This window comes from Pneumocystis carinii, assembly GCF_001477545.1.
Source record: "Pneumocystis carinii B80 chromosome Unknown supercont1.12, whole genome shotgun sequence".
NCBI lineage: Eukaryota > Fungi > Ascomycota > Pneumocystomycetes > Pneumocystales > Pneumocystaceae > Pneumocystis > Pneumocystis carinii.
In genome coordinates, this window is record NW_017264724.1 from 93,140 (window position 1) to 110,921 (window position 17,782).

Sequence of the window (17,782 nt, forward strand, 5' to 3'; positions counted from 1 at the left end):
GTGTAGACGTGTTATTAAACGTTTTTTTTTAAAAAATAAGAGGGAGATTTGTAATGGAAAAAGAAGAAGGATCATATGAGTTATTGTATGTTATATAATTATGTATTTTTATTTATTGTGATTAATGGGGGGTTTTGGTTATATTAGACGAGAAAATGCAACACCAGAATTAATGGATGAAAGTTCGAAAAAAGGATATATTAGAAAGAAAAGAGGGTCAATTGGTTGTTTTTCTTGTATGATTTAATCAATTATATTTATTAGAATTTTTAGATGAGCTTTCTGCGTATATCGATGATTCATATATAGAAAAATCGATGCAGGACAATTCATCAAAGCATACTAGTTCAGGGAATACGCCGATACCATATCCGGGGGTTTTAGATTCTAAATCATCATGTGGGAATATTTCATTATTTTCAGAGACAAGTGTTCATAATGAGCCACATAAATCATCTACAGTAGAAAATATATATAATGAGGAATATGATGAAATAGATGAGAATTTTGAGGATAGATATTATAATGAAAATGAACAGCATTATTCGCATGATTATGATGAGGAAGCATCGGATATTTTTGATCAAGGGAATTTCCAAGATTCGTTGCATAGTGCGTTAACAGGAGTATTTTCAGGAATTGCATCACGATTCAAGATTATTCTTAGTAGTTTGAAGCAAAAAGAGGATCCATCTGCTCAACTTATTGCACTTCAGGGATTATCAGAATTATTGATTGTATCTACAGAAGATACTCTTAATGGTTATTTTTCTGCGGATTTGTTTATAAAAGAGCTCGTTTCTATTATGAAGACAGGTGGTAATGGGTTTTCTGAGCAAAATCCAGAGATAATGCTTCTTGCATGTCGATGTCTAGCAAATTTGATGGAAGCGTTACCTTCTTCTATTCCTAATGTTGTTTATGGAGGAGCGATTTCTATATTATGTCAAAAGTTGTTGGAAATACAGTATATTGATCTTGCTGAGCAGGCACTTAGTGTATATTTTAATTTTTCTGTTTTGATTTTGTTCTGATATTTTTAGACTCTTGAAAAAATTTCAACTGAATACCCAACAGCTATTGTAAGAGATGGTGGTTTGACAGCATGTCTTACTTATTTTGATTTTTTTTCTACAAATGTGCAAAGAACTGCTATTGCTATTGCTGCAAATTGCTGTAGAAATATCCCTCTTGAATGTTTTGCTACAGCGCGTGATGTCATGTCTATGTTACAAAATATTATTGGAAATAATGATAGGAAAGTTATGGAGCGAGCATGTCTTTGCGTTACACGTATCGTAGAAAGTTTTCGACATCATCCTGATAAGCTTGAACAACTATTGTCAAACGATGTATTACAAATAATTATGTCCGTTTTGTCAAATGCATCTGCTAATGCTGTTTCTTTGTATACTCATACTCAATTTTTGCGAGTTTTAGGAATTGCTGCAAAAGCTTCGCCTAATTTATCTGTTGCTATACTTAAGCTCAAAGTCGTTGAAACCATCTATTATATTCTTATTGGAAGATTCCCTGTTGATGATGTTAATTGTACAGAAGGGGATATTACAGATACTTTATATATTCTTATTCATCGACCAAGAGAACATATTTACGAAATATTAAATCTAATGTCTGAACTCTTACCTAATCTTCCTAGAGATGGTATTATTGATTATTCTTAATTCTGTTTTGTGTTAAAGTGTAATAGATGAGATGTTTAGTGCATGTATTTCGGAAAATTCTCAATTGCAAATATCATCAAAATCTGCAAAACATAAAATGTTGGATGAACAACGTTTTCGGCTTTTAGAAGATTGTCAAGAAGAGATGAAGCATTTTTCTAAAATTATGATGCCTGTTCTCGTTGATATTTATCATAGTGCGATTAATATTAATGTTCGCAGAAGAGTTATGATTATACTTTTGAAAATTGTCGTTAATTTAAAGGAAAATGTTCTTTATGAGTCTGTAAAGGTAGTAATGTGTTCTGTTCTTTTTAATTGACTAACGCAAAATTAGCATTCTCGATTTTCTTTTTTTTTAGCAACAGTACTTTCTCAACATGAATATCCTTCCCTTGTTTTAGGAGCATTGCAATTATCTGAGCTTCTGTTGAAACGTCTTTCTAATGTATATCTTCAAATATTTGCACGAGAAGGCATAATACAATCAGTTCATGAAATTTCTAATTTTTCTCTTGAAGAGATTAATTTGGTTATATTTGTTATTATTTTTTTTTCTCTCTGATGATTTAGTAGAAGAATCTTAACTCCAATAAAGCATTTTCGTTTTATACTTCATCTGTTTCTAATAAAATACCTGCTTCGGATTTTCTTTTAGTTTTAGTAAAAAGAGCAAAATCATTTATTTCAATTTATGAGAAATGTGAAAATAAGTCGCTTGTATGTCAAGGGGCTTCAGATATTATGTTTAAGTTAACGTTTCTTGCTAAAAGGATCAAAAATCATATAAAAATTCGTAGTACTTATAGGAAATTATCCAGATATTTTGTTTCTAATGATTCTACCATCACAAGTTATGAAATTTTGAGCTCTGGGCTTCTAGCGTCTCTTCTTGATTCATTAACTGATCCTAATGGTGGATTTAATTATAACATTTTATAGTTAAAATACTTATTTTTTATAGTTGAAGTTAGACAGTCCTCTCGGAAAGCATTTCTTCGATCTTTTTTGATTAATACTCTTGATACGTCAGTGGTTTTGGGGAGTAATTCTTTTAATTCTCCGTTTTCCGTTTTAGTACAAAAACTTCATGAATCCCTTAGTCGTAATGAAGATCTTGAAGTAATAACTGTTCATGGAGGCTCTCATGAAGGCAATTATATCATTATTTATTGTTAAATAGTTATTAAAGGTTGTAGACTTTTATAGAAATCCTTCTGCTATGCTTGCTAAGCAATTGAAATTGAAGCTTATTGCTGAAGAAGGTTCTAATGTTCCACGAGCATATAAAACCTTTATTGTATCGATATATTCTGTTGCAACATTTAGAACTCTTGATGAATATTTACGTCCACGGCTAGCCTCATCTCAACGTCTTAGCATTTCAAGATCTAATAATTCTAAAACTTTAAGTACATCTTCAACATCTGCTGTTACACCTGGTAATGGATCGAATCAGTCGTCCTTAAATAAAGATAAAAGAATGCATAGAATTAAAGATCAATCATTTGTAATAGAAAAACGAAAACGTAGTACAAGAACAGATGTTCCAGAACAAATAAAGGCCGATTTACAGATACATAAGATTAAAAATTCCAAGACTGGTATATATGATGATGAAATGCTTGAGTATATTAATGATTTTCCTGGATCTGATTCTGCTGGTATGTCTCATCAGTTATTTGAGGTATTTTGTAACTAGTTTTTTTTTTTTTTTAACAATTATAGATTATAGATGTACCTGAAAGTAATGAAAAATCAGTTTATGTGGATAATGATATACAAACTGATACAGAATCCTCTAAAATTAGTAAAACAGATACGAAGATGAAGGGCAAGGAACACATAGAGGCTTCTTTGGAGAAGAATGAATCAAAACCTTCTACTTCTACTGATAAAAAGCATATGAGCTATTCTTTGGCTTTGCAAACGAAAGAAGATTGGTACATTAGATTTGAGATGAATGACGAAGCAATTGATCCTGATTCTACAATTTATTCTGCTATTCATCGATATAATATACAGAATGGTCGTGAATCTTCTGATATATGGTCTTTTATCTATCCAATTAAGTTTAGAAAAGTACCGAAGTCAGGAGATTATGAAAATTCTCGAGGTGAATTTTTATCTTTGTTATAATAATATTAAATGAATTTAGAAGAGTCTACAAAAACTACTGATATAAGATTTGAAACGCATGATTTTTCTTCATATAATGCTAATACTGTTTTAATACTTAAGCTTTTGCGTGTGCTATATCTTTTAAACATTAATATTCGAAACATTTTAGATTTCAATGCTTTTCCTAATGTTGTAAATATGTCTCTTCCTTCGAGTAGTTTTGTTAATCCAAAACTTACTGCAAAAATAAACCGTCAATTGGAAGAACCTTTAGTCGTTACTAGGTGTTTATTTTACTCTTATGATTATATTGATTTTAATTGTTATAGTTTGTGCTTCCCTTTATGGGTTCAAGAATTTCCTCGTTTATTTTTATTTTTATTTCCATTTGAAACTAGGTATCTTTTCCTACAATCAACGTCCTTTGGGTATTTGAGGTCAATTGCTAGATGGCAAAATATTAATGGAAAAGATGAATCTTATCAAAATTCAAGAGATGATTCTAGATTGTTTTTGGGGAGATTGCAACGTCAAAAAATTCGAATATCTCGTGATCATATTCTAGAATCTACTATAAAGATAATGGATCTTTATGGTTCTTCTTCATTTTTGTTAGAAATTGAGTATTTTGATGAAGTCGGTACTGGTTTAGGGCCTACTTTGGAATTTTATTCTACAGTATCCCATGAATTTATGAGAAAAAATCTTGGTCTTTGGAGGAATGTTGATGATTTCTCGGAAAATGAATTCGTATCTTCTCCTAATGGTCTTTTTCCTGCACCATTAAGCACTGATTCTACTTATTTAGATGAAAAAAGGTTATTTTTTGTTTTTGACTTTGAATGTAATTGACTTAACTTTTATAGGAAAAAATGTAATCTCTTTAAAGTTTTGGGAAAATTTATTGCAAGATCTATGCTGGATTCTAGAATTGTGGATATTTTAATTAATCCTATGTTTTTTCGAATTGCATTTGGAATGAATGAAGTTAAGTTATCTATAGAATCTATCGCAGAAATTGATAGGGATTTGGCAAATTCACTTTATTTTTTAATGCAGTTTGATACTGCGAAAAAAAAAATATTAAATAAAAATATTTGTGATAAGGAAATGGAGTTGCGTTTGAAAGATATTAGAGTACATGATGTATCTGTTGAGGATTTATCATTAAATTTTACACTTCCTGGGTTTCCAGATATTCATTTAGCAAATAATGGTTATGAGAAATTAGTAACTATTCATAACATCGATGAATATATTGATCTTATAATCGATTTTACAATTGGAAAGGGAGTAAAAGAACAGATAAATGCCTTTCGAGATGGTTTCTCTTCTGTGCTTCCTTATTCTTCTTTGTCTTTATTTACTCCAGAGGAGCTTTCAATTCTTTTTGGGCAAGATAAAGAAGATTGGTCAATTGAAAGTAATTGTTCAAATAATTTGTTAAAATTTACTAATTTTTTAAGCACTTCTTGATTCAATAAAAGCTGATCATGGATATAATATAGATAGTAGATCAATTCGAAATTTCCTTGATATATTAACTAACATGAATGATATGGAACGCCGTCAATTTTTGCAATTTATAACAGGAAGTCCAAAACTACCTATTGGAGGTTTGTAACAAAATTATTTATAAAAAAATAGTTTTAATAAGATTTAGGTTTTAAGAATTTAAATCCACCTCTTACTGTTGTCTGTAAATCGCATGAGCCACCTCTTACACCTAATGATTATCTTCCAAGTGTTATGGTTTGTGCCAATTATCTTAAATTGCCTGATTATACAACAAAAAAAATCATGAAAACAAAACTGTTTTTAGCAATCAAAGAAGGACAAGGTTCCTTTCATTTGTCATAATATTGGATTGTATAAAATTAGTAATATTTGTTTTTATTGTATTATTGATTTTTATTTAATAACATTTACAAAATCTTATACCTAAATATCTTTTTTGTTAGTAAAAATATTGTTTTTCAATTAATCAAAACATTTAACTTTAAAGTTATTTATTCTTAAATGAAATATTTGAATTTTAACTCAATTATTTTCCCTTAATCTGTTTTTAGCATTTATTATGAATATAATTGTTAACGTTTTAAATCATTTGATTCCTGTTTAGATATATTAATCCTCATTTCATAATATATTTATTATGATAAGTTTTTTTTTTTCTTTTTTTGTTATATAAGCTTCACTTAAAATAAAAGAATATATCTAAAGTTCTAATAACATGGTTTTGTCAGTCTTTCCTTGATATATTCCCTTCATTTCATTTATGTTTTGTTAATTTTATAAGATTTATCTTTATAAAAAAAAAATATATAGATTTCATTTAAAATCTTTTTTTTCCTATAACAATCAATTTCCAATGAAAATGCTTATGTTTCTCCTTGTTAATCCCCTTTTTTATTAATATATACTTCATCATTAGAAATTTTTCAACTCATTCTTGTTTCATATATCGTCTCCAAATTATAAATGATATTGATATAAAGCTTGTAATCACAAAAAATATCTAGAATATCTCAAATTCCATCATTTATCCTATAAAAAATTCTTGTTTACTTGTACAATCAAAAAATGTACTCTTTCAAGATTTTTAACCGGAAAACATGATACCCACGATGGAAGAGGTGGTAATTTAGATTGATCCTCTTGTGTTTCTTCATATTTACAATGTATATTCAGTCGATATCGGTGATCTTTGTCACATGGTGGTATCTTCCTCAAATTAAGTCATTTTTCGCCCGGAAAAAAACATACCGTCATATTTTCCGGGCATTGACTACATTCCCCTATTATAAAGCATCTAAATGGCGTTTTTTCCTCCAAAAAAATCCGATTTTCTATATCAAAAATATCTTCTTTTCTTGGAACAAAAGGAACCTTTATCTTGGGCTTTGTTCGGTGAAAAAAAACGAAAAAAAAGACAAATATAAAAACAATTCCAAATATTTTAATAAAAACACTTTTTTTTGACATATTTCTCCTCTTTTTTGGCCCTTTTTTGCCGATTTTATTTTTACCCTCTATTTGCTGACGTTATTCTCCTCATCGTAGAGCCATTTTTCAACGTCAAAAAAAATTAAAATGCTCATAACTCGCAATTCTTCTTGAAATATTGTCTAAAACTGCTTTGGATATGTTTCTACGGGTATTCTTTTATATATTCCTTTTTTTTTGCGGAAAAAATGGTGCATTGGAAGAGGAAAAACCTTTTTTTTATGAACATTTATTTATAAAGCCTATTTCTCCTAAAAACTTGCTGGCATCATTCAGATTTAACACGTCATCGGATTTTGAATGCTTTAATAAAGTGCCATACTCTTTTTCAGGGGATTTGGAGGGTTTTTTTCCGGGTTTTTCTCGGCTTCCCCGTTCATTAAGATATATTATGGAAGAAACACATACGTATGAGGTTCATTTACGTATGACTCGCGGTAAATGGTCGTACAAGAGGTGGGGAATGCAGCCTGATCGCGGGGAGTCAGCAGGAGGTACGGGTATTGAGCTTTGGGCATATATAGAAGGAGATACAGAAGAAAAGTGAAGAAAGGAATAAGATTGAGTAAGTATTAATGATTAAATAGAGTTTGGAAACGATGGAATCAATTAACGAATGGATTTTCTGGTATATTTTCATCATCAATTGGTTTTATGGATAGTACAAGGACGATAATACCTGTTTTAAGTTTTGGGAAGGAGAAAAGAAATGCAGAAAGATATGAATTGGGAGGGAGAGGTTATTTATTATATGGAGCATTACCTCAAGAAACTATATGTACAGAAAATTTGACGCCTTTTTTGAAATTATTGCCTTGTAAGGGCCGTGCTGGTATTTCAACATTATTAGATAGTCATAGAGTTTTTGATGCAGAATGGTATTCAATTTTTTTGGATGTTATACATTTTTGCGACAAAGATAAGAAAGGGATGTCAAGTCTTGTTCAAGGAGTTGATATGGTATTGAATATTGAACGTGCAAGTCGTAGAGATGGTAATAAATTGATTAATATGTTTTATATGTATTAATAGTAAAGAATTTTCTATTCCAAAGTCAAAACCTCTTAGTGAGATTTCATGTGATAAGACGAGGAATCATATAAAAGAAGATTTATGTTTTCCTTTAGATAATTCATCTAATATAGAATGGTCATTGTCAAAATTGTTTGGAAGACCAATACAAAGGTCATGTTCTTTAGATTTTGCACTTTCAGAAGTTGTTACTGTTGCTCATCCTTATGAAAGGGTAATTTCTCCTACACCTAGTACTATTTTAGTTGAAGAAAATGTCATTTTTTCAAAATATATGATATCTGGTATGTTTATTTTGATATTTTTTTTCTTTTTAATTATATAAAGAGCCATTCCTTGATATAACAATGGCATCACAGACATCTGATGTTCAATTCAATGCAACAAGTGCTCCACTTTTTGTAGAGCGTTTTCTAACACGAAAAAACCAGATCAATGTCATTATTTCAAATCCTCATTCAAAGGAATTTCAGATCATATATTTAGAAGTCTTTCCTTGGTTTATGAAACCATTTATTCATACTTTAAATGGACGTATTTTGTCATCTAATGTAAGATATCCTCTAAATTTTGAGGATATCTATTTCAGACCATCAATTGATAGGAAGCGTGGATCATATTTTGAATTGCGTATGCATATTCCTAGCAATTCAACTATTGAAATAGTATGGGAGTTCGAAAAAATGCTTTTGAGATATGCAGAATATCCACCTGATCCAAATAGAGGAGTCAGTATTGCGTAAGTATATTGTTTTATAATTTAAATTGTATTTATGAATTATTAAATAGGCCTTCTATTCTTACAGTTTTTAATGCAGGTGATGATATTAATAAAATCGATCCAATTGCTGTAATTCGAACAACTAGTCTTTTATTAACGCTTCTTACACCAGATTTTAGCATGCCTTATAATGTAATTGTTTTAACTAGTAGTATAATTGCGATGTTGTTTGGTAGCATGTTCAATTTGTTGACTCGAAGATTTGTTTCCCTTGAAGAAGCTAAGAAAATGAAAATAATGAGATTGAATGTCTTTGTATTTAACCTTAAAGCTATGCTTAAAAAGATGTTTTCATAAAGTAAAGAATCATTATGGCTAATTTTACGATAATTGTTATGAATCAAATACATTTTATGTAATACTATATTTACTGTTTAAATCATGTACTTAGTATTTATAAGTTATATGTAAAAATGTATCTATAAAAATATACTATGATCACCATTTTTTGTCCCATCTTGAAGCCATAGGTCGAGGATTTGATGAATGAGATGCGTTTATTTGGTTATGTTGACTTTGATGCTGAATAACTAACTGTTGTAGAATTTTTGAATTAGATGTAAGTTCTGGATTAGATAGAATACCCGGATTTGCGTTTAGTATAGACTGAAGAACAGCCATGTCTGCATTAGAAAGTGATAAATTATTTGGAAGAGTAAATCCCCCTAGAATTGGAATAGTAGGTAATGGTACTATTGGCGCTGGAATGCTAGTTCCTTGATGCATAAGTGGGGTATTATTCATTTTTTTCCATTCGTTAGTGTTTTGAGCATGATAAGGTATTTTATTGGCTGATGGTACAGTGTTGGATATTTTATTAACAACAAAAACACCAAGAATACATTTTTCCGTTCTTTTTTCATTTGAAATATGTATTTCGTCCATAAGTTGAATGAATTCTGGTAATTGATCTGTTGGAGAAAGAGGTATAAGGTAAGCATCTTTGACTGCTGATGTTGTAGGTTTTATGACGCCATAACGTTTTCGAGAATAAAAATAATTGTACAATTTTTCAAATGATGATAGTAATTCTTTACTTTGTGGCTTAAATGATATTACAATTAATTCTTTTGTTGAAGAACATTTTTGTTGACAAAGATATTCCGTTGATTTATCCATAGATATTCTCCCATCAATGACAATTTTATCCTGAAGAATCTCATTCCAAGGCCGTGTTGGAGAAATAGTTGCTCCCACTACTTGTGTGGCTATAGCATTAAATTCAGTAATAAATGCCATGGAAAGTTTTCCTGACCATATAGGTTGAGAAATATTTAACTCAAACGTATTATAAGATGGAGAATAAGGTGGAGTATTTGCATTGTCATTGTCATCGTCGATCATCCTATCAATATCTGAATCAAAATCTATTCTTGAAGTTTCTTGAGATTGAACGGCTGGGTAATTTTCAGATATATGAGTTGTTCTTTGAGATCCGATATTACTCCAAACATCTTGTATATTAAATGATTCTTTAGATGTTGTATCTTTTTTATCATTTTCAATTTTATTTTTTTCTATATTAGATTCATGAGTTTTAGAAATAGTTTTTGATTTTTTATGAATAGAATTATGTTTTTGAGATAATGCAGATGACTCTTCTGGATTTTTTGTCGGATCTATATGTGGTTTTAAGGAAAAAGGTTCAGATGTTTCAATCTTCTGTTGTATGGGAAATCCACTAATTTCTTGATTTTCTATAATTTCTTCTCCTTTGTGAGTCTTTCGAATTCTTGGTGCCTCCGATTGCTTTAAAACAGAATTTTTAGTACTTTGTGCTCTTACAGATTCTGCTAGCAATTGTATCTCTGAATTTGCCATTTCTTCACTAGTCATATGAACTAAGTCATTCGGCGTAATCTGTCCTGAAAGCACTCGTGCACGAAGCTGTGGATTCTTATCATCCTTAAGATTAAAATGAAGTGTACGAAATCTTTCTTTATATTTTGGTGTCAAAATATATTTTCCTTTTTCTTCAATAGAAAAGTCTTTAAACATGCTATACTCGATCATAAGTGCAAAACGTTCTCCTACTTCTTCTGGTGTTTCATTTGTGCCCAAAACATAGCTTCCATCTTTTACAAAATCTTTAATAGCTTCTACAAAAATATTCAAAAATGATTGAGAGACATGTTTCCTTGTAGCATCTTTTAATTCTTCTAGTTTTTGAACCGGCGCTTCTATAGGTACATGACTAAGACTTCGTCTTAACACTGGTGGATTCGTTTGCTTTGAATGCTTTAAAGTTGTACTTGTTTTGCGACCATGTAATGCCTTAATAAACGATTGATCATGTGAAAGGCGTGAAACTTTTGTCGGCGGTTCTTTCTAAGCTCATATTAGTCATTTAACGTCATATAATACATATAAATGTCTTCTAAAAATTTCATTCATACCTGATCTTCTTGTGAATTATAATCAGAATCCGATGTTGAAGGTGATGGTGTTTTTTGTTTAAAATCACTATTTTCTTCCTCAAACGATTCTTCCAAAGTCTTCTGATTCTCCTCTAATGTCTCCTCATTAATTGTTGTTGTTGTTTCATCTGATTTTTCACTTGTTTGTTTTTTTAATTGTCCTTTTGATAATACTGAACCTGTTAAGCAAAAATACTTCTTCAAAATTCAAAAACTACCTTTTTTCGACGCCTCCTTTGGATTCCCTTGGTTCTTTTTGGTCTGCGACGTCTTATTAGACCGATTATTAGCTTTTTTTTCCGCTGTTTTGATTTTTGACCCTGTTCCTTGAACATTCTCCCCTTGAAGTTGAGGATATAGATCCGGCTTACATCTCTCACACTAAATACAACTCGTAAGCATCCTCATTCCCTCTTTTTATTCAAAAAAACATACAAAATATGTCTCTGGAAGACTTTCTTCGTTTAAAAAACCCATACATAGAATATGCTGCCATGTAGTACACTCTTCACATTGAACCATAATAGCCCCATCATCTTTCACTGCTCTGCAGACGCAACGGACTTGTTCATGCATAGGAATCTCTGGATTTTCAAAAAATTTCGGCCGATGAAGACCTTTGTTTGAACGTTCTGATCTACGCAGATTCTGCACTATTAAACCATTAGATCTATTCCTATATCTCCTCCTAGATATACTGATATATATAGTACTCAATAACCCACTTTTTTAAGCCCCAAAAATACAGATATTATATCCTTTAATCTTTATCTTTAATATTCACTTTTAATACTATATTTCTATTATTATACTCCTTAATAAAGGTTTTATAGTGCTTACTTGTCTTATATAAGGATTTGATCCTCTTTAACCCTGTAATATGCCTCTTTTCTTTAGACTGAGTATGTCAAAAACGTTGATACGATTATACCTTATCTTGATCAACGTAACTGCTATTTAATACTTCATTTCAGCTTGTTTGCAGGTTTATTAAATAATGCGTGTTTAATAAGCCCTTATATGCGTCTTGTATGCGTCTTGTATGCGTATTGTATGCGTTTTATATGCGTTTTATATGCGTCCGATGCATCTTATCTGATACTCCGTATCTAAATATTTATAAGTGTTTAAACAAAATATATTAAAGAATATTAACTCATATAACTAAATAACATCTACATTCTAACTAGAAATGAACTGCTGGCATAATATATAAAGCTATCCATTCATTATCCCAGCCATCGTTTTGTCTACAGTTTTTTTTAAAAAATATGTTAATATACATCTAGAAACATGTATTATTCATGATTCTATTCTTATTTTTTTCTATATTATAAACTCTTTAAACTCTTAAATTCGATATTTAAAGGGTTTAATATAGACTTAAGAATTACGAGGTTAAATGGTAAAAATTGCCATATCTTTAATATTATCCAGTTATAGTTTTATGGTGAAAGTTAATATTATTGATTTTTAAAGGGAATATTTTTATTGATTTTTAACACGGTTGAACGCGTGGTTTTTATAATTTAAAGGATTCGAATAGTTGAAATTGTATTTATCAGTTGTTATTTAAACATTTGAATGAAAGAATCGAATTATTTTGGTAAGAAGGAGTTGCGGTTTGCACGTTTTTATAAGTCGAAAGCATCAGAACTTTTAATTGATGGTAAAAGAGATTAATTATTTGGTTTTTGTGAATTTGTTTAGCAGCTGTTCCAACATTAGCATTACAAATCGAAGAGCTTACACCAATTATTATTATTCCACGTAAAACATGTCTGGATACATTATCTAAACATTCAATGTGTTCTGTTTCATTAGAATCGAATCTTTGTTATCAAAATCAGTCATTACGAATACATAATACGGTGCTTACGGATTCAGGGTCATCACCATTTTTTAATCGTTTTTTTAATGTACAGCAAGATTTTTCAGAGCATGGTTATGTCTCATTTCCTTCATTGGATCTTTATTCTCAAGATAAACGTTCGTCATCCATATATAATTGATTTTTTTTTTCAAAAAGAGTTTTATCCAATGTTCAATGATGCTTTAAAACTGTCATATTAATGTTTTTTTTTCTTAATTTTCATTTTCTTGATTTTCATTTTTTTGATTTTTATTTTCTTGTAGTTGTATAGTTTTTTTTCATATTTATTGATTCATCCATGTTTTCCAAATCATTATGTATGATTCTTTTATCTTTTCTTCCATTCCTGTTAATGCTTTTTCAAATAATTGATTCATATCTTCCAATATTGTTCGTTTTACAAACAATATTGCAAGGTCAAACCGAGAACAGCGAGATAATTCTTGAAGAATACCAAGACTTTGTTTCCACCATTTAGTTTTATCTTCTTGTTGATATGCATACTTAATTGAGTGTAAAAAGGTTTCTAAAAAAATACCCTCTAGTCCTGCTGTACCAAAAAGACGAGGTAGTATCGTATAGTTAATAGAAAAAAAATACATAAGTTTTTGATGTTTTAATATTTCTGTTTCTTCCATTATTCTAAGTTTTTGTTCAAGTATTTGTAATGTTGGTATTTCTTCTTTTATTGATCTTTCACATTTCACACCATTTGATGATGAATTATATTCCTTTGTACTAAAATTATGTTGATATTGATTTTCTGCCCATGAAGGCAACGTTTCAACCTCTTTAATAGCAATTGGTATTCTTTTTACCACTTTTTCATCCGCACAATTTATATTAGTTTTGTTTAATAGATGCAATGCTTCTTGAATCGTCTGATTTTCTGGATCTCGAACTAAAACCTTATTCCAATCTAATATATCAGCTTATTTCCATTCATTCTGTATCTTTTGACCTTCTCTTGCTGCTTTAATATCTCCTTGTTGTTCATAAGCTTTTCCACGCCGAAAAAGTGCTTTTAAATTATACGGATTTCTTTTCAAAGCTTCTGAACAATCATTTATTGCTTCCTGCCATCTAATACATATAAATCTCTTGAATATTGAGATCTCTTTCCTACCGACTAAGTTGAAGATATGTTTGTGCACGGTTTGTCCAAAGTCGTTCATCATCTGGTGACTTTAAAAGTGCTAAAATCTTGTTAAAACCATTGTAATCTCCTCTATTCTCTCTAATAAGAAATACCCTGTGTATATAAAGCCTCTGCTGTCTTAAAATCTCCTCTTAAATATGCTGCATCTGCCTTATTTTTTTCTGCCGGTTGAGCCATCAAAGATTTTGATCTCCTCTATACAAGATATACCAAAAATATATATAATGTTGCAAGTATTTCAGTGTGTTGGTGTATTTTTTTTTAATATGTTTGAATCTATAATAAATTTAAATATATCTGTAAAATGAAAAATAGTAAATTAATAAAAAAAAAATGATGAAAACTTCATAAGAATAAATGTTTTGAAGATTCTTAATTAGATTTTGACATGTTTATATATGTTTTTCGCTTTGTTTTTCGTTTTTTTTAATATTTTATATTTTATCTATACTTAAGGTTTACCACTTAAAAAATCTTTAAGAAATTCTACCATTTTTAATATAATAAAAAATAATCATTTTACATACTTTGCCTCGTTTCTGAATATTCTATTATATTTGTTTGAAGATTAGTGTCTTTTAATGGACTTTTAACTTGTTCTTCTACTTTTTCTAATTCAAACGTTTTTTGCGTATGTTTTTTTAAAAATGTCATTATATGTGTTTGTTGTTTCCAGAAATTAAGTGTTTCCTGTATATTCGTCAATTAATACATTTTTGTATTTTAACACACTTGGTATTCTGCATGTCCCTGAAAAATTAAAATATCAAGTTTCTTAAGATCTGTAATATTCTTGTTCTTTCTATACGCATTCCGTAATGCTGATTTAACTTCTTGTATCGGTACATCAAGTTGATACATTTCAACTACTATTGGTATTGCTCGTTGCCATGCTCTATATTGTCTTAAAACCCTTTTTCTCGCTTCTTCAATTGTTCTTGATGCTGCCGTACGAATAGCTAATGCTGCTGGTTGTGTTGATGTCATTTTTTTTACTTTTTCTTTATTATTTTTATTTTCTTTCTTTTCTCTATTTTTTAATTATTATCTTTCTAATTTTTGATGTTTATTATAAATATTCTTTATCTCCTATTAAATTCTTATTTTTCGGCTTAATTTATTTTTTATCAGCATAAAAATTTAATAAACCTTTATTTATATCTTTAATACACGGTAAGATATTTTTAGCAGCAAGTTTTATCTTTAATTTAAGTTAAAATTCTCTAGTTTTGTATGTTTTTGTTTTTTTCCCAATAATTTATATTATAAAGAAGTTAATAATTGATTCTGGTCATTAGAATCATATAAATGAGTTCAATTTATCTTAGTTTTAAGCGTTATTTTGTTGAAAAAATGGTTTCTAAAGAAACACCTATTCTGGTTCTTCATGGACTATTTGGATCAAAAAGACAATGGAATACGTATTAAATATAAGTTATAATTGTTATTATTGAGTGTTATTAGTTTCTGCAAAAGTATGAATATGAGGACAGATCGTATTCTTTATGCTATTGTAAGTTGAACAAAAGAAGATAAGCTATTTAAGCATTTTCAAGAACATTTTATTATTATTTTGAAAATATTAAATATTGAGGACTGATCATTGGTTATATGGATAGGATCTTCGTAATCATGGAGAAAGCCCCCATTGTTTACCTCATAATTATGAAGCTATGGCAAAAGATGTTGTGAAATTAATTGAAGATCAAAGTCTTAAATCAGTAATTCTTCTTGGTCATTCTATGTAAAAATAATAGTTATTTATTATATGTCTAAAGGTCTTCTAAGGGGTGCTAAAACATGTATGGCGATTGGACTGATGTATCCAACTCTAGTGGAATCAATGATTCTTTTGGATAATGCACCGGTTCATACATCAGTTGATCCAAATCTTGTAAAATATATAGAACAGATGAATATGGTTCAACGAGCTTGTGTTAAAAAGAAAAAAGAAGCAGATAGTATGTTACAGGCATCAATTGAGGTTTAGGATTGTGTAATAAATGGGAATAAGATGCTAAGACTTTATAGGATATCAATGTTAGACATTTTTTACTTTCAAATCTTGTTCGTCATGGAGATCATTTGTTATTTAGAATTCCATTAGATATACTTGGACAATCGCTTCAGAATATTGCTGGATTTCCATTTGAAGGCACATATTCTGGTAGAACATTATTTATACGTGGTAGTAGGAGTCGATATGTATTAGATTCGTATTTACCAACAATTCGCAAGTTTTTTCCTAATTCTCAAGTGGTAACACTTGATGCTGGTCATTGGGGTTCAAAAATATAAATAAAATTGCTTTGTTAATTTAAAATAGTACATGTTGACCAACAAAAAGAAACTTTACAGGCAGTCGAAGCATTTCTCCGACATATACCAATAGGAAATAATAATTTTAATAATAAATAATTAATTTTTTAATATTAATTTGGCTACATTTCCGAATTAAAAAATGTGCTAATATGAGTTTTAAAGATAGTATTATTTATTATAACTATTTGTTACTAAATATACTCTTTTTTTTTACCATCAAACTGAATCTAAAATTTCCGGTTCTTTAAAATCTTTTGATACTTTTAGACCCGTATCTTCAATTGATTCCCCATGTAGCTCCAAAAGACGTGACATTTCAACACGGGGCGCTTTAAGGATTTTGACCTTACGAATAAATACCTATAAAAATTAAATATTCATAAATAAATAAAAATAAAAATAAATACATACATTTTGAAGAGGATATATTCCTTGCGTAGATTTAGTAATTTCTCGTCCAATTACCTCCGGAATAAATTTTTGCACAAGTTCCTTCAATGAACACGATGATGCCTCCCTTTGAATTACTTCAAACATTTTTTTTCTAATCTGTCGTATTTGTGAACTTTGTGCATACGTCGTCTTTTTGATTTGATTAGCTCTTCTTCTTGTAAATCCAATCACAAATAAACGTAAAACATATCCATCCGTTGTTTTCACATCTTGATGTGCTTCAATTAATGTCTGCCACCTTCTAACAAGTGATCGAAGCTTATCCGACGTCATTAACATCCCGTAAAAGTTCGTTAAACAGTTTTTTCCTTGAACTTCTGCAATTTGTAACTTAATCTTTCTAAAAGCATGTTCTTCATCTTTTTGCAGATCTGCTAACGAAACTTCAATAACTCGTCCTTTTAATGAATCATTTGCATTCTTAAGCCCCGTCGTACGATTAACCAATGTTTTTCCAATATCTCTAACTTCAAAAATAGACGGCGCCTTAAGATCATACCAATCCTACTCTTATCAACTTTGTTTTCTTCATTTTATATATCTTTACTTTACGAGTAAATGGGTCTATGACCTTCTTTTTAATCCCTTTTTTTCCTTTAGAAAGTCTTTTATTTTTACCAACCGCTTTATTTTTTTATTAATATTTTCTTAATTATTATTAAAAACTTACCCATTTTTTATGAAAAATATTACTTGTTAAAAATATCCAAAAATCCTGTCCGAGACTTGTTAACGGTCTGTCGAGATTGATATTTTACTTAGGTTATTGATGAACGAACGGTTAGGTCAGGTATGGTCGGTAATTAATTGATCAAGGGTTATATTTCACCAAGGGTTATATTTTAGTGTTAGTTAGTAGTTAGTAGTTGTTTTAAAGTTTAAATATAGATATGAAGAATATAATTATTGTTTTAGTTATTTTTAAAAATGGGA

At 29.5% G+C, this 17,782-nt stretch overlaps 9 protein-coding genes across 9 annotated transcripts; 4 read left to right on the forward strand and 5 right to left on the reverse strand.

Annotated features, from left to right (window-relative positions):
* The first annotated feature begins 7 nt into the window (after nucleotides 1–7).
* On the forward strand, nucleotides 8–5,712 carry T552_02658 (hypothetical protein). The gene is made up of 15 exons (XM_018371190.1): nucleotides 8–85; nucleotides 148–224; nucleotides 274–998; nucleotides 1,044–1,665; nucleotides 1,712–1,977; nucleotides 2,023–2,217; nucleotides 2,262–2,601; nucleotides 2,650–2,838; nucleotides 2,885–3,372; nucleotides 3,414–3,801; nucleotides 3,844–4,090; nucleotides 4,136–4,624; nucleotides 4,673–5,229; nucleotides 5,273–5,422; nucleotides 5,470–5,712. Exons 1-15 carry the CDS (start codon nucleotides 54–56, stop codon nucleotides 5,664–5,666), a joined length of 4,962 nt encoding a protein of 1,653 aa, XP_018224984.1. The 5' UTR covers nucleotides 8–53; the 3' UTR covers nucleotides 5,667–5,712.
* A 494-nt stretch (nucleotides 5,713–6,206) lies between these two features.
* On the reverse strand, nucleotides 6,207–6,836 carry T552_02659 (hypothetical protein). Its single transcript, XM_018371191.1, has 3 exons — nucleotides 6,573–6,836; nucleotides 6,375–6,530; nucleotides 6,207–6,324 (listed from the first exon to the last, which is right to left on the reverse strand). The coding sequence occupies exons 1-3, from the start codon at nucleotides 6,789–6,791 to the stop codon at nucleotides 6,253–6,255; spliced, it is 447 nt and encodes a 148-aa protein (XP_018224985.1). The 5' UTR covers nucleotides 6,792–6,836; the 3' UTR covers nucleotides 6,207–6,252.
* Nucleotides 6,837–6,906: 70 nt separating this feature from the next.
* On the forward strand, nucleotides 6,907–8,968 carry T552_02660 (hypothetical protein). Its single transcript, XM_018371192.1, has 5 exons — nucleotides 6,907–7,355; nucleotides 7,400–7,806; nucleotides 7,850–8,128; nucleotides 8,172–8,583; nucleotides 8,634–8,968. Exons 1-5 carry the CDS (start codon nucleotides 6,952–6,954, stop codon nucleotides 8,920–8,922), a joined length of 1,791 nt encoding a protein of 596 aa, XP_018224986.1. The 5' UTR covers nucleotides 6,907–6,951; the 3' UTR covers nucleotides 8,923–8,968.
* Nucleotides 8,969–9,017: 49 nt separating this feature from the next.
* Nucleotides 9,018–11,664, reverse strand: T552_02661 (hypothetical protein). Its single transcript, XM_018371193.1, has 4 exons — nucleotides 11,478–11,664; nucleotides 11,261–11,423; nucleotides 11,022–11,215; nucleotides 9,018–10,953 (listed from the first exon to the last, which is right to left on the reverse strand). The coding sequence occupies exons 1-4, from the start codon at nucleotides 11,616–11,618 to the stop codon at nucleotides 9,064–9,066; spliced, it is 2,388 nt and encodes a 795-aa protein (XP_018224987.1). The 5' UTR covers nucleotides 11,619–11,664; the 3' UTR covers nucleotides 9,018–9,063.
* Nucleotides 11,665–12,580: 916 nt separating this feature from the next.
* On the forward strand, nucleotides 12,581–13,096 carry T552_02662 (hypothetical protein). The gene is made up of 2 exons (XM_018371194.1): nucleotides 12,581–12,711; nucleotides 12,753–13,096. Exons 1-2 carry the CDS (start codon nucleotides 12,627–12,629, stop codon nucleotides 13,052–13,054), a joined length of 387 nt encoding a protein of 128 aa, XP_018224988.1. The 5' UTR covers nucleotides 12,581–12,626; the 3' UTR covers nucleotides 13,055–13,096.
* Nucleotides 13,097–13,199: 103 nt separating this feature from the next.
* On the reverse strand, nucleotides 13,200–14,297 carry T552_02663 (hypothetical protein; the record flags this gene model as incomplete). Its single annotated transcript, XM_018371195.1, has 4 exons — nucleotides 14,167–14,297; nucleotides 14,042–14,111; nucleotides 13,877–13,998; nucleotides 13,200–13,834 (listed from the first exon to the last, which is right to left on the reverse strand). Exons 1-4 carry the CDS (start codon nucleotides 14,249–14,251, stop codon nucleotides 13,200–13,202), a joined length of 912 nt encoding a protein of 303 aa, XP_018224989.1. The 5' UTR covers nucleotides 14,252–14,297.
* A 220-nt stretch (nucleotides 14,298–14,517) lies between these two features.
* On the reverse strand, nucleotides 14,518–15,107 carry T552_02664 (hypothetical protein). Its single transcript, XM_018371196.1, has 3 exons — nucleotides 14,807–15,107; nucleotides 14,602–14,764; nucleotides 14,518–14,560 (listed from the first exon to the last, which is right to left on the reverse strand). The coding sequence occupies exons 1-3, from the start codon at nucleotides 15,059–15,061 to the stop codon at nucleotides 14,526–14,528; spliced, it is 453 nt and encodes a 150-aa protein (XP_018224990.1). The 5' UTR covers nucleotides 15,062–15,107; the 3' UTR covers nucleotides 14,518–14,525.
* A 274-nt stretch (nucleotides 15,108–15,381) lies between these two features.
* On the forward strand, nucleotides 15,382–16,537 carry T552_02665 (hypothetical protein). Its single transcript, XM_018371197.1, has 5 exons — nucleotides 15,382–15,495; nucleotides 15,539–15,818; nucleotides 15,863–16,058; nucleotides 16,106–16,358; nucleotides 16,401–16,537. The coding sequence occupies exons 2-5, from the start codon at nucleotides 15,748–15,750 to the stop codon at nucleotides 16,490–16,492; spliced, it is 612 nt and encodes a 203-aa protein (XP_018224991.1). The 5' UTR covers nucleotides 15,382–15,495; nucleotides 15,539–15,747; the 3' UTR covers nucleotides 16,493–16,537.
* Nucleotides 16,538–16,569: 32 nt separating this feature from the next.
* Nucleotides 16,570–17,567, reverse strand: T552_02666 (40S ribosomal protein S1). Its single transcript, XM_018371198.1, has 4 exons — nucleotides 17,520–17,567; nucleotides 17,397–17,473; nucleotides 16,808–17,353; nucleotides 16,570–16,756 (listed from the first exon to the last, which is right to left on the reverse strand). Exons 1-4 carry the CDS (start codon nucleotides 17,521–17,523, stop codon nucleotides 16,613–16,615), a joined length of 771 nt encoding a protein of 256 aa, XP_018224992.1. The 5' UTR covers nucleotides 17,524–17,567; the 3' UTR covers nucleotides 16,570–16,612.
* Between the last annotated feature and the right edge of the window lie 215 nt (nucleotides 17,568–17,782).